At 30.2% G+C, this 13615-nt stretch overlaps 3 protein-coding genes across 3 annotated transcripts in view; 1 reads left to right on the top strand and 2 right to left on the bottom strand.

The window, feature by feature from the left end:
* Window positions 1-468: 468 nt before the first annotated feature.
* Window positions 469-3520, bottom strand: LOC113386291. The gene is made up of 6 exons (XM_026624080.1): window positions 3113-3520; window positions 2955-3044; window positions 2603-2893; window positions 2417-2526; window positions 633-826; window positions 469-557 (listed from the first exon to the last, which is right to left on the bottom strand). The coding sequence occupies exons 1-5, from the start codon at window positions 3518-3520 to the stop codon at window positions 778-780; spliced, it is 948 nt and encodes a 315-aa protein (XP_026479865.1). The 3' UTR covers window positions 469-557; window positions 633-777.
* A 225-nt stretch (window positions 3521-3745) lies between these two features.
* On the top strand, window positions 3746-6566 carry LOC113386290 (phenoloxidase-activating factor 2-like). Its single transcript, XM_026624079.1, has 5 exons — window positions 3746-3796; window positions 5262-5419; window positions 5690-5935; window positions 6036-6234; window positions 6399-6566. The coding sequence occupies exons 1-5, from the start codon at window positions 3746-3748 to the stop codon at window positions 6564-6566; spliced, it is 822 nt and encodes a 273-aa protein (XP_026479864.1).
* Window positions 6567-7015: 449 nt separating this feature from the next.
* The window catches only part of LOC113384610 (xaa-Pro dipeptidase-like), a 187403-nt gene continuing 180803 nt past the window's right edge, over window positions 7016-13615 (bottom strand). The window contains 6 exon segments of the mRNA XM_026622358.1: window positions 7016-7126; window positions 7377-7528; window positions 7835-8029; window positions 8150-8399; window positions 9995-10086; window positions 10089-10266. Coding sequence (XP_026478143.1) covers window positions 7078-7126; window positions 7377-7528; window positions 7835-8029; window positions 8150-8399; window positions 9995-10086; window positions 10089-10266 — 916 coding nt within the window. The 3' untranslated portion in view covers window positions 7016-7077.

Below are 13615 nucleotides of genomic sequence, written 5' to 3'. Positions count from 1 at the left end.
CGGGTACAAGAAATCGATCCTTGCTTAGAAGGAATGCAAGCATGCTGTGTTTCTGGTCGAGTACCTCCTTGTGGACAGAGGTATCTGGTATGTATAACGTTCCAAACATAAACAATTTCATTTTATTACCAAATGTGTTTCTTTGATAAAACACAGTGTATTATTTTTATGTAGTCAACTTTAATCACATTTTACATTTATTATGATAACATACTAGAGTGTGTTATTGTAATCATTTGTTTCTTTGAAACATATCATTTAACACATCAAATCATATTATTTGATATGCTTTGCAGCAACACATCACCAAGCATATAGTTTAGTAAAATAAATAGATATTATAAAAATAATTTATTGAATAATTTTTCAAAGTAACAATTGAGAAAATTACAAAATTACAATTACCTTTGTTAGAATATTTTGTCAACTCTGTATTATTGTTTTCTAAAGAAAATCTGCACAGGAGTTGTTGTATTTTGCCTTCATTTTCTTGCTTTTAAATTGTATTTAATATAATTTTCATTCAAATCTTTTGAAGTGAAAAACTTGAGCAAGACCTAGAATGAAACAAAATATAAAATAGTAATTAGGAACAAAAATATTAGGTACACATATTCTGGAAAAATAATTACCCTTCCTCTATCTCCAAGTATAGGAATTAAATTCATTTATTATATTGATTATCCGATGAGTCTCAATTTTATTTGAAAAGTCAGTGATCATTCAGTCATTTTCAGTATATTTTTCTGTGATGCATTCCCTGCTTATATGTATTTTTCACAGTTCTTTTAATTCGACTTGGATACTGGTTTCGTAGTCTTCATTACTAAAAATAAATAAATAAATATATATATATATATATATATATATATATGTGTATATATATATGTATATATTTATTCATAATATGTATATATATATATTAGGGTGGTCCTTAAAATGGTCATTTTAGAATTTCCTTGCTCCCAGGGGCTCAAATGGTTCCAAATAGATAAAAAACAATTCTCTGAAAGTTTTAGCTCTTAATATTAACGTTTAGACAGAGCGCAATTCAATCAAAGTTTTGTATGGAGATAGCATGAAAAAATTTTCAAAAATTTTAGAAATGTTTTTTAGATGTAATTTAGCAAACAAATGAATAAATAAAACACATTCATTTATCGCTAAGTTATACCTAAAACATTTTTTTTAAATTTTCAAAATTTTTTCCATGCTCTTTCCATACAAACTTTGATTGAATTGCGCTCTATCTAAACGTTAATATTAAGACCTAAAACTTTCAGAGAATTGTTTTTTATCTATTTGGAACCATTTGAGCCCCTGGGAGCAAGGAAATTTGAAAATGACCACTTTAAGTACCACCCTAATATATATATATATATATATATATATATATATATATATATATATATAATATATATATTATAGAATTTTATGATATGAGTGGAACGAATATTAATTGTTTAATATGAACAAAACAGCACTCAGATTTGTTTAACACAACTTTATTTTATGATTACAGATGTTTCGAGACCATGGTGTGTCTCATCTTCAGTGTAATTTCAAAAACAGTTACTTATATACTACACATTCTTTCATAATTTATTTAAATTTCATTTAATTTTTGGTATACAAAAAACACCAACTATTCCTTGCAATGCTTGACACAGTACTAAAGAAACATATAACACTTACAGAAATATTCTAAACAAATTTGAAGTACTTATCTAGATGGAGACAGAGAGGGTATCATTATAATGTAAACAAAAGGAGTGCTATCGCATACAAAAATCGATAAAAATGAAAAAACAAATTAATTTATTGAAAAGAATAAGATAAATGAAAAAATTTATAAATTATTAATGATGTTTTATAAATTTTTTCATTTATCTTATTCTTTTCAATAAATTAATTTGTTTTTTCATTTTTATCGATTTTTGTATGCGATAGCACTCCTTTTGTTTACATTATAATGATACCCTCTCTGTCTCCATCTAGATAAGTACTTCAAATTTGTTTAGAATATTTCTGTAAGTGTTATATGTTTCTTTAGTACTGTGTCAAGCATTGCAAGGAATAGTTGGTGTTTTTTGTATACCAAAAATTAAATGAAATTTAAATAAATTATTAAAGAATGTGTAGTATATAAGTAACTGTTTTTGAAATTACACTGAAGATGAGACACACCATGGTCTCGAAACGTCTGTAATCATAAAATAAAGTTGTGTTAAACAAATCTGAGTGCTGTTTTGTTCATATTAAACAATTAATATATATATATATATATATATGTATATATATATGTATATATATATATATATATATATATATATCAAACAAATTGAAAATTGTATTTACAATTTGAAGAAAACGTATATTTAACAGTTTACAATGATTTTGTTCTATGACTACTCACGAAATGAGGTATTGCATCCGTCTTCGTCTCTCTTTTTCATTTATAATAGCTTTTTTTATATTTCTTCGACGATTCCGAATCCAACTACTCAATAAATTCCGTAATGAATTCTGTTCATTTCATATAAAATAATATTTAATACTATATATTATAATTGATAATAACATACATAAGTTATGCACTTACATAACTTTCTTCACCGATGTCAAAACTCGGGTAATTTTCAATAATTTTTTCACTCAACTTATAATAATCGATTGGTTTAGGGTTTTTGTTTGTGACGTTCCATAAGTAGGAACCCCAGTGTGCAATAAAGTATTTTCTATTTTTGCGTGTTATTCCCTCTTCTTTTATTTTTTGGTACAAATCTAATGTCAGTGGAGGTAATGATACTAGTGAATGAAAAGATTTTTTTTTGATGGATGATTTTTTTCTACGGAGCACAGGTTCAGTATCAGGACTCGGGGGGTTTATGTCCTGCCAGAAGAACGAAAACATTAATAATTGTATCAAGTACTAAACAAAAGCATCGACAAACCTTTTGAACAGGTGTTATGTCAGATGTGTTATCTATAAAAATAACCTCGGATTTGTTCAAATCCTCATTAGCTTCAACCGGTGTAGAATCCTAAAAGAACGCAAGCATTTGATAATTGTATCAAGTACTAAACAAATACATCACATTTTATAACAAACCTCCTGAACAGGTGGTACATCAGTTGTGTCATTTACAAAAATCACATCTGATTTGAATTCAGTCTCTTTTTCTTCACTGCCTTCATAAATTTCAATAGAAGTCGATGAATTTGAAGGAATGAAGTTTGTAAGCGTAGATTCGTCGATTGTAATTAATACCACTCGAACATCACTCTTATTTTCGATAATATCATCTTCTTCTATATCACAAAACTGATTATTTCGATCAATATCCCTTTTCTGTAAAACTATATATTTATTGAACAGCATCATGTCCAATATATGATCATTTCTGCGCGCTTCATCCAAACAACGCCGAATCATATTTACATCAGACACTTGTTCGTTCACTGTATATTTAATACATTTACACCTTTCACCAATTAAACAATATACTTTCTTTTCCATTATTTTTCACGTTTATTTTCACACTGATGGTAACTGAAAATTTTTATTAACACAGGACAATTAAGTTTCGTCCTTGTAAGTAAAACTGACAGTTTGCATATGCCTGAAGTAGTCTGCGCATGCGCAGCATTGTTCACTCCATGATAATTACACACTTGCGTATTGTGTGTGTATAAAGACACATTTAAGTGTATTTTTCTACACATTTTGTATGTATTGTTTAACATGTTTACATCCTACATCATTTGTACTGTATTTGAACTAGAAATATTTACAGTAATACAATATATATAGATATAAATTTTAACTAGTTGGTATTAGCATTTTGCCTCGAGGCAAATTACATGAATTTTCTAATATTTGTAAATAATCGAGCTACTCAATAAAAAATAAATTAATTTATGGGTGATTAAAAGTATTCCGAGTGGATTTATTACACATCATTGAAAACGAACGATCACGTTAACTCGAAGTATGTTTTAAAAGCAAATTCTCAAAAATCAATAATTATTATAATTGAACCAGTCTCTGTAAAACTTTATGGTTCAGTATGTTCATTAAGACCAAGTACTCTATCGTTATACTAATTTTAATTTTAACAAACATAAAACTTTGATGAATTTTGAAATTAAACTACTTGTCGTAAGGCCGTAATATTTCAGTAAGTTCTATAAGACCATGATATATATCGCCAAAAAAATTCCATGAAAATCGGTTTAAATTTTTTTTTTCAACTATTAATTACAAGAAAACGGCTCGGTAGATTTTCACCTAAAACTAATCAGTATCATTCCCAACTAATATCTTTCGAACAGTTTTTGATTTTTTAAAATCGATTCGGTACCGTACAAGCCATACATACTATTTAGTATGAGCTTAAATGTAGACGAAAAATTTAACACTTTTTTCCGAATTACAAAGAAACGGCTCGTCTGATCGTCTCACAATACTGAGAAACGATAATCCTCATCGAAATACATCAAATGGCTTTTAAATTTCTGAAATTTAAAGGCGTTTTTGAGCAAACGCCGATAGAAGGTCTAATTTTGATAAATATCGTCAAAACATCTTTTTTAAACTTCATTACAAGAAAACTGTCCAGCCGATCTTTATGAAAAACTAATCAGGTCAATTCCCAACCAATATCTTCTGAACGGTTTTTAAATTTTCAAAATCAATTCAGAATTGCGGGTTGAGACGTGGACGAAAATTTTTTCACTTTTCTGCGATTTATAAAGAAACGGCTTGGCCGATCGTGGCACAAAACTGATAAACAATAGTCCTCATCGAAATACATCGAAATACATCGAATAGCATTTAAATTTTTTAAATCGGTCCAGCCGTTTTTGAGAATACGTCGATTTACGGCAAAAAAAACTGTTAACACACACCACAAACACATGCACATACATTTTACAAATTTGGTCTCATTCGATTCAGAATGGCTTGAAAAGTCGAGAAAATATAAAATTAGCGATTCGGATTTTTTTATGAAAACATAAACTTCTCCCTCGGGAGTTAATAAATATACAAAAATAATTTTAATAAATGTGCATATAAAAATTAAAAATGAATTAAACCATGCGAGCCACCCTCGCTTTCATGCAAGCCATTCAACTTCTTTTTTTTATGGTTTCAACATGTTTTCGAAGTGTCTAATTCATGAACAAACTAATCGAATGAAACAGAAACTAATGATAATTTATGAGAAAACATCAAAAAAACTATTCCATTTTTCTAGGTGCCCCAAGTTGAACCTACGGGTCCAGGTCAGACACAATTTGGGGCGTATCCTTGGCAAGCGGTTATATTGAAAAATAACGTATATATAGGATCAGGAGTTCTGGTGGACGACAGACATGTTATAACAGCTGCTCATAAAATTGCACAATATGTTGAGTAAGATATACACGTATATGCTGTAGTTATACGGAACTATATGAAATATAAACTCAAATTCACAATTCCGATATAGAAGATAGTAATTTGATTTATTTCATGCTTAAGGATAGTAGTTTCTGATCCTGATAATATGCTCATAATGCATAGCTTATACTTATTTAATTAATTATTTAATATATAATAAATCCAGCTCATTTGTTCATTTTAAAAAATATTAATGCTACCAAGTACTAAATTTCTAATGAAATGTTTCATACCAAAATGCAGAGATCTTGATGAAAACTTATATTCTGAACTCAAAGTGCGTCTTGGCGAATGGGATGCATCTTCCGATCGAGAACCAATTCGTCATGAAGAATTTGCTGTTCATACAATTGCAGTTCATTTGGATTATAATAAAAAAAACTTGCACAATGACATCGCAATCATAAGGCTGAAAAATAATGTGTTACTAGGTACTTCACCACTTGTTGGAGCAGCTTGTTTACCAACAAGATCATTTAGCAATTGCAAGTAAATGAAAACTTTATAGTATAGAGAAATATAAATGTTGAGATAAAATTTAAATAATTAGAAGATAATCTACAACTTCTTTATACTTATAATTATCTAGCTGTAAATGCTGGGTATCTGGATGGGGAAAAAATGCTTTGACGGGCCAATTACAGGAAGTGCAGAAGCATGTCGATGTAAAAATACAATCATCAGATAGCTGCCAATCATCTCTACGTGAAACCAAGCTTGGATCTGCCTTTGTGTTTGATGAAAGTTTCATTTGTGCTGGCGGAGAAATATCAAAAGATGCTTGCACGGTAATAATAAAAAATAAAGCTCTATCTGATAGCTTTATTTCTTCACTCCTACATATAATAAAATATTCTTGCTTAATTCGAGTTTAATTATTGACTTCCCAATGACAATAATCAATGACTATAATCAGTAACAGTAGGTTTTTATGATATTATTTTATTTTCAGGGAGACGGTGGCTCACCTTTATCATGTGAAATCAATGGTCGCTGGTTTATACCAGGACTGGTGGCTTGGGGAATCGGTTGTGGAGATGCTGGTGTTCCTGGAGTTTATGTTAATGTATTAAATTTTGTACAATGGATTGAAGAAACTATAGCTATACCTGCGCGATGAAAATCTAAAAAAAATCTCATATTGAAAACATCTCATAAAAATTTTAGAATTGTTTGATTGCCATTTCACGTTTTTCATATTTTTTAATGAAGTTATAGATTAAATTTGCAACGATTCTCTGAAGTCAAAAAATCAATAAAATTTTCACATAAATTTGGCCCAAAACTTAAGTTTAAACGATTTATTATTATGACAGATAACGAAAAAAATGATTAATAATAATAATTCGTTGTAGTTTAGAAATTCGTTGATACAGTTCGTTATCAGTTATACAGTTGATTCGTTATCAATGCAGTATTGTTATACAAAATTTCTTTAAACAAAAAAATAAATGTTTGACTATAAAAATATATTTGTACGTATAATTCAAAATTGAATACAAGAAAAGTTATATATTATATTTATACATAATGTCAATTAAAAGGATTAGGATTTACTAAATATATAAATGGGCATGCAGGTACCATAATACTTTGATAGGTATTTGAAATTGCATCAAAAAAACTTGTGTTTAGCACTTGCTTCTACCCTGTGCAATCCAGCTCTCTATTTCCTCCACGCTGAAAAAAAAGTTTATTAGAAAATTGTAAAAGAAATATGCTTATTGTAAATAAGATATAAATTATAATAAAATTATAATTTTAAAATTTTTGGAGATTGCCTATAATAGGCAGACTGCATATAATAGGCCTATTAGAGGTTATAAAAGCTAGCTTTATTACAGTAGATCAAGCATTAAGGCATTGAACAATATAGATGCTTCTGAATTATTTTCCTGAGTAGTAAAAAAAATTTTGAAAATAAACTTACGTGCGTGGGACCTTAGTCATATTTTCGCAACCGTCTTTGGTGATAATTACATCATCTTCTATTCTTACACCACCAGTTCCACGGAAACGCTTGATCACTTCAGGAACCAAGAATTTACACTTGGCAGGATCAGCAAGGGCTTGGTCCAGAACCTAATTTTAAATATGATATTTAAAAATACTTCTCGAATTTTTAAATACTACACATTGCAATTTATTAATTCAAATGGTTGGCATTTAACCATATGAACTATTAAAAAATTTATAAAAATAACACTGAAGTTGCAAATAGAAATTACTGTACAATACAAATATTTCATCAGATCCATAAACAACAATAAATACATTTTTACATTATTTAGCTATTTACAAATTTAGTTCTAATTAAATTTTTACATTATTTTGGAAAGAAAGAGAAAACTTCCAGTAACTCCAGTATATTTTTAATATAAAACCTACGATATCTATGAAATAACAGCCTGGTTCAATGGTGACACACATGCCAGCCAAGAGAGGTCTGTTAAAACGCAGTTTGCAGTCATTTCCACCAGTTGGACGAGCTGGACAATGTTTCAGATATCCTCCGCAATCATGGACATCCAATCCAATTAAATGACCAAGACCATGAGGTTGGAATACGGCACCCAAATGGGCCTATAATTGGAAAAGAAATGACGAAAATAAAATTATATTATTTTAAATTTTGGCTTATTAAATATTTTGAAATTTGACTAATGGACAAATAATACTGTAACACATTGAATCATTATTTACATTCATCATTTCATCAACGTCGCCTTTAAGAAGTCCGCCTTCCTTAAGCTTGCTGAGAAGAGTTCTGTTGGACAAGTGGTGCATTTCCAACCAGGTCACGCCTTCTTTAGCTGCGCCATGTACTGCCAGGTTAGCAGCCAGGACGGCATTGTAGATCAGTTTCTGGTCATCGGTGAACTTTCCATTTGCAGGAAATGAGCAAGTGATGTCAGCAGCGTAGCCGCAATAGTTGCCACCCATGTCGAACAAACTAAATATAAAAAAAACTTGTAAAGACAAATTTAAAACAAATTAATTAGAAAGATAATCCATAGGAGTGACTTCATACTAAACAATGCAGTCGTTTAAAAAAAATACAGATCGTTTTAAATATATCAGCTAATGCGCTTCAATAAAATAACTACTACTCCAACTAGTTGGTATTGGTATTTTGCCTTGAGGCAAGTTACATGAACTTTCCGAAATGTATAAATAATCCATTTAATTAATAAAAATAAATTAATTTATGTGATTAAAAGTATTCCTAGTGGATTTATTACACATGACGAACACGTTAATGCGGAGTATTTTCTAAAAGCACATTTCAAAAATCAACAATTTCTATAATTGAATCAGTTTCCATAGGGCTTTAATGATTTAGTATGTTCATTAAAATCGATTTGGCAGTATGAGCTTAAATGTGAACGAAGGGTTTACCACTTTTTTCCAAATTACAAAGAAACGGCTTGGCAGATTGTCGCAGAAAACTGACGAACGATAGTCCTCATTGAGATACATCAAATGGCTTTTAAATTTCTGAAATCGGTTCAGGCGTTTTTGAGAAAACGTCGATCAAAGGTCTAATTTTGACAAATGCCAAAAAAACGATACTAATTTTTGCAATCTTTGACAATTTTTAAAATTAAACGACTTGTCGTAGGGCCGTAATATTTTAGTATGATCTATAAGACTATGGTATCAACCGTCAAAATAATAATAATAATAATCGTCAAAAAGAAAATTTTCAATACGTTATTACAAGAAAACGGCCCGGCCGATCTCCACCAAAAACTAATCAGCACGATTCCCAACCAATATATTTGAATTTTCAAAATCGATTCAGAATTGCGGGCTAAAACGAAGACGAAAATTTTTTCACTTTTCTGCTATTTATAAGGAAACGGCTTGGTCGATCGTTGCACAAAAGTGACAAACAATAATCCTCATCGAAATACATCGAATGGCTTTTAAATTTTTGAAATGGGTCCAGCCGTTTTTGAGAAAACGTCGATTTACGGCGAAAAATCTGTTCATACACACACACATACACACATACATACTTTTTCCAAATTGGTCTCATTCGATTCAGAATGAGAAAACATAAAATTAGCAAATCGGATTTTTGATGAAAACAAACTTCTCCTTCGGGAAGTTTGTAAATTTTATCTGGAGCATAACCCTTCTAGAGATCAGAGACATGAACTCCAAGAAAGGAAATTGAAAGCATTAGAAAATAAAATGGACAGATAAGGTAACAAATAAAGAAGTGCTAAATAGAGTTCAGGAAAAGAATTCTACTGAGCACGATCATTAGAAAAGGAAACTGGATTGGAGCCATTCTGCAAAACGAGTGTCACCTACACGACGTCGTCAAAACAAAATAGAAGGTCATTGAAGGATTGAATACAAGAAGAATGCAGATGGTTGATGATTTACGCCAGAAGAGAAAATACAGAGAACTGAAAGCCGAGGAGGCATGGAAGCAAAGTGTTAAAAGGTTAATGCATAAAAGCGTATAAAAAGTGAATAATAATAATGGAGATAAGAAATAAATGAGGAAAAGTGAATCGCCAATTTTTCTTTTACCACATATCGCCGTCGTTTATCAGCCTATCATTAGGGGCCCCGGCGTGACCGTAATGCAAAACTGCGGAGTTGAGACCGCTCCCGCAGATATGTTCGTGTAGCTGACCTGCCTGCATCCAGCCTCACCGTAGACGTGCCTCATGAAAACCGCCTCGGCGAAGTACTCCATACAGCCGGGGCGGCAGTCGATCATCACTTGCTTGTGCGCGTCGGAGGACACCCGCGTCACATAGCGCAAAACTTCCAGTTCGGCCTCCGATTTCACTACACGACTAGGGAGGAAATATGATTAGCATAATTTATATCAAGATATGAAAATGACTTGTGAAAATCACTCAAGTTGGTGAAAAATTGTCGTTAATGTAATTGAATTTGTACAGTATTTCTCAACATTTTGCATCAGTATCAAAAGTAAATAATAAATTACTTGTTTAATGCGTGCCGCCCATTGATTATGTATTACAAAGGGGAAAAGGGTTTTGGGAAAAATCACAAATTATAAAGTAAGATATCACGTGTTCTTATTTTTAATCTATTTTTAATTTAAAGAAATAAAAATGTTTTCAAAAAATTCACGATTTTTTCTAGATACTAAAAATACATGATGTTGGATGGAGAAACGAGCTTAATCTTAAATATCACCAAGAGGGGAGAAGGGTTCCAAACATCTTTAAAAATCGATCACGTGATTATAGGACGCCTCCTAAGGATTAATACTGATAATTTCATTATTTTAGTTAAAATCGCTAGTAATTCAGATGATCTAAATTGAAATTTGATAATAGAGATTGAATAAATTTTAAAAAGTATTGATTGTTCTTCAGAATTCAATTTAGATTTTTTAAATACCACTAAGATTGCAATGGTACCACAAAAAATTATTTGTAATTTATTAATTGAAATAAAGATTTCATTAATAGTATAAATATTGAAACAGACTAATTGTCAACAATTTTATTTTATATGAATGCTATTCTGAATTATTAAATGCATTTTTAGCTTTTCTTGAGTATAGGACATAAAGCATTACCATTTTCAGATAATATTTGAGAAATACTGTAATATAATAACATACAAACAACAATAAAAATTTATATTCTGCCCAATTATACTTATTACAAAATTATAAATACTTTTGTGGAATAAAACACATATTATATAGCTGTAATTAAAAATGTATATATATTTGAGTGAATGTTTTCTTTTCTTCCTTAATGTGGATGTTTTCGAATTGCCTTGTTTCCCTGTTGGAAGTATTTGAGTCCCTGAAAGCAAATCCATAAATCTAAACATCCGTATTAAGGACCACCCTGATATATTTATATATATATATATATATATATATATATATATATATATATAAATATTATATATATACATACATACTCGAATATAGTTTCTTATCGAATTTTTTTATTATGAAACTATCAAACTATCATGGAGCTTGACAACATACTTTAGTACATTTTTTTTAAGAAAGGTTTCTCAAAGTCAACTAATTTAGAAAATTTTAAATTCATAGTTTAACAAAAAGTGTTAATTCTTAAAAACAGAGGGCAAATGTGCCATTATTTGTCACTGTGGTCCTGGAAATACTATTTATGGTTACGGTTCTGAAGTCTAAATGAATAAAAGTAATAAAAATTAACCACATAATCAAAAAATAGTCACAATTTCAGCAAAGCTCTAGATTGCAGTAGGTTGTCTATAATTTCAATCATTTTGTTTCAGGGCAGTAAAGGTAAATACAATCACCCCGTTTCGGTTTGACGCTGAGTTCTGGGACACCCTGTAGATATTCATATATATATATATATATATATATATATATATATATATATGTATGTATATGCATGTCAATAAAACACAATTTTATCATATGTTTATTATCTTTGTTACAAACTATATTTATATATCAGTTACAGGAGTCATTTGCGATTTTTTTAATAATATTTTACAGGTTTTACGAAAATACATATATAAATGTTCAAAACAAAAATTTCATAGTTTTCTATTTTTATGTCACCGAAGAATTTAAGTAAATAAATTTATTTGTAGCACATTCACAGTCGTGGAAAGATCTTCATAGACCAAAAATTTAGAGAATCAGAGATCAGCATTGTTTTTTTAACTTGTTCCATTATTTATTTTTGATTTAGAGACAATTCAGTGCTTCGTCAAATTTACTTCTCAAGTATGAATTCATTTTTATAGGATTATAAAGAAGTCTATCCATGCTGTCGTAATCTAAACAGACCACTTTGAAACCCAACTTGCGTAAATGGCGTATGCGCATTTCTTCACTTCCTAATAAAGGACATAAATTATTTACAATAAATATTCTACAGATTATGGTAAAAATACGTAATTTATAATGACGTGAAACACAAACTTGAATAAAAAGGTAAATGTATTAATTGATAATAGTTTAGACTTTTGAAGAGTTTATGCGCAACATAGGTGGTTACTAGGGTTTGTCGGTTTTCAAAAACCGGTTTTAAAAACTAGTTATGTAAACCCTAGTGGTTACAATTAGGTGGATAAAGTTTGCAAAATGTGTTTGCTGTGCGATTAGGCTTTCCACACATAAAACCTAACCTCCAAAAGGCATAAACGTCAAATAACAATTTTATCATAAGTGCATCTTTCTGATGTCTCATTGATAACACATACGTGAGGTTAGATTTTATATTTATATATTACCAATTAATAAAAGATAGGACCATAATATAGGTTTGCCAAACAATTTCTATTTCATTGGAGAATTGGCAAGTTAGTCTCTAAAGTAATAAAACTACTTCAATGCCGAGGAGTCAAATTCTGCCTTGAGCCGAACAATATCCTAAGACAAAATTTCAATCTTTTACCAATGAGCGTATCTTGGACTCTATCGTCGGTATCCTCGCCGATATTTATACAAAGATGTTCTGGTAAATTGATAAGAACAGCTACATTCGTATTTCGCATTCTGGAAGCGACAGTCGCTTCCTTTACATCACCCGGATGCATTATAAGATCGGCCATGCATATATCCGATTCATCGGGCATACGGGTTATTTTCACCTGTCTTGTGAACCTGTATGCAAATATATCAGTTTTTAGATGGTAACTGAAGATAAAGTGATAGGATTACATTATTCTTGCAAACTTTTGCAATACACATTACTGTGGAATATTAAATATCAGACGCTGAATCTAATCTAGGCAGGATTAAGTTGAGGAAGTACTTTTACCGAGAGAGGCGAAAGCTTTAGTTGTGAATGCAGAACTAATTTACTGCATTGAATTGACTTTCACTATTGATGAAAAGTCACTGTAATAGGCTTATTATTATCATAATTGGAAAATATAGAATAGTTGAAGTTTGAGTAAGTTCAAAAAATATTGTGCAGAAGTTCAATTAACCCTCTATGAGCCCGTTTGACTTTCAAGTCTTAATCCATTTTTTTTTAAATTAGTATCAAATAATTATAGCATTTTTCCTGAGATCATATATAAATCTAAATTTTATAATGCTGTCGGATAACATTAATTGACGTCCATTAATCACGTGATCGATTTTTTAAAGATTTTTGGAACGCCCCTCCCCCTTGGAGATACGTGGTGATATTCAAAATGACC

This window comes from Ctenocephalides felis, unplaced genomic scaffold (genome assembly GCF_003426905.1).
Source record: "Ctenocephalides felis isolate EL2017-DRISC unplaced genomic scaffold, ASM342690v1 CF-g0.4_SCAFFOLD_03571, whole genome shotgun sequence".
In the NCBI taxonomy this organism is placed as follows: Eukaryota; Metazoa; Arthropoda; class Insecta; order Siphonaptera; family Pulicidae; genus Ctenocephalides; species Ctenocephalides felis.
This window is presented reverse-complemented; position numbering and strand designations above follow the sequence as displayed.

Bases quoted from the DNA above. Each gene is read 5' to 3' on its own strand.
- LOC113386291 (XM_026624080.1), bottom strand. From the start codon at position 3,520: ATGGAAAAGAAAGTATATTGTTTAATTGGTGAAAGGTGTAAATGTATT. The intron at 3,045-3,112 runs GTTTGTTATAAA...GCGTTCTTTTAG, and splicing joins ATGTACCACCTGTTCAGGAG to GATTCTACACCGGTTGAAGC. The intron at 2,894-2,954 runs GTTTGTCGATGC...TTCTTCTGGCAG, and splicing joins ACATAACACCTGTTCAAAAG to GACATAAACCCCCCGAGTCC.
- LOC113386290 (XM_026624079.1), top strand. From the start codon at position 3,746: ATGTTTACATCCTACATCATTTGTACTGTATTTGAACTAGAAATATTT. The intron at 3,797-5,261 runs GTAATACAATAT...CCATTTTTCTAG, and splicing joins TTGAACTAGAAATATTTACA to GTGCCCCAAGTTGAACCTAC. The intron at 5,936-6,035 runs GTAAATGAAAAC...ATAATTATCTAG, and splicing joins AGATCATTTAGCAATTGCAA to CTGTAAATGCTGGGTATCTG.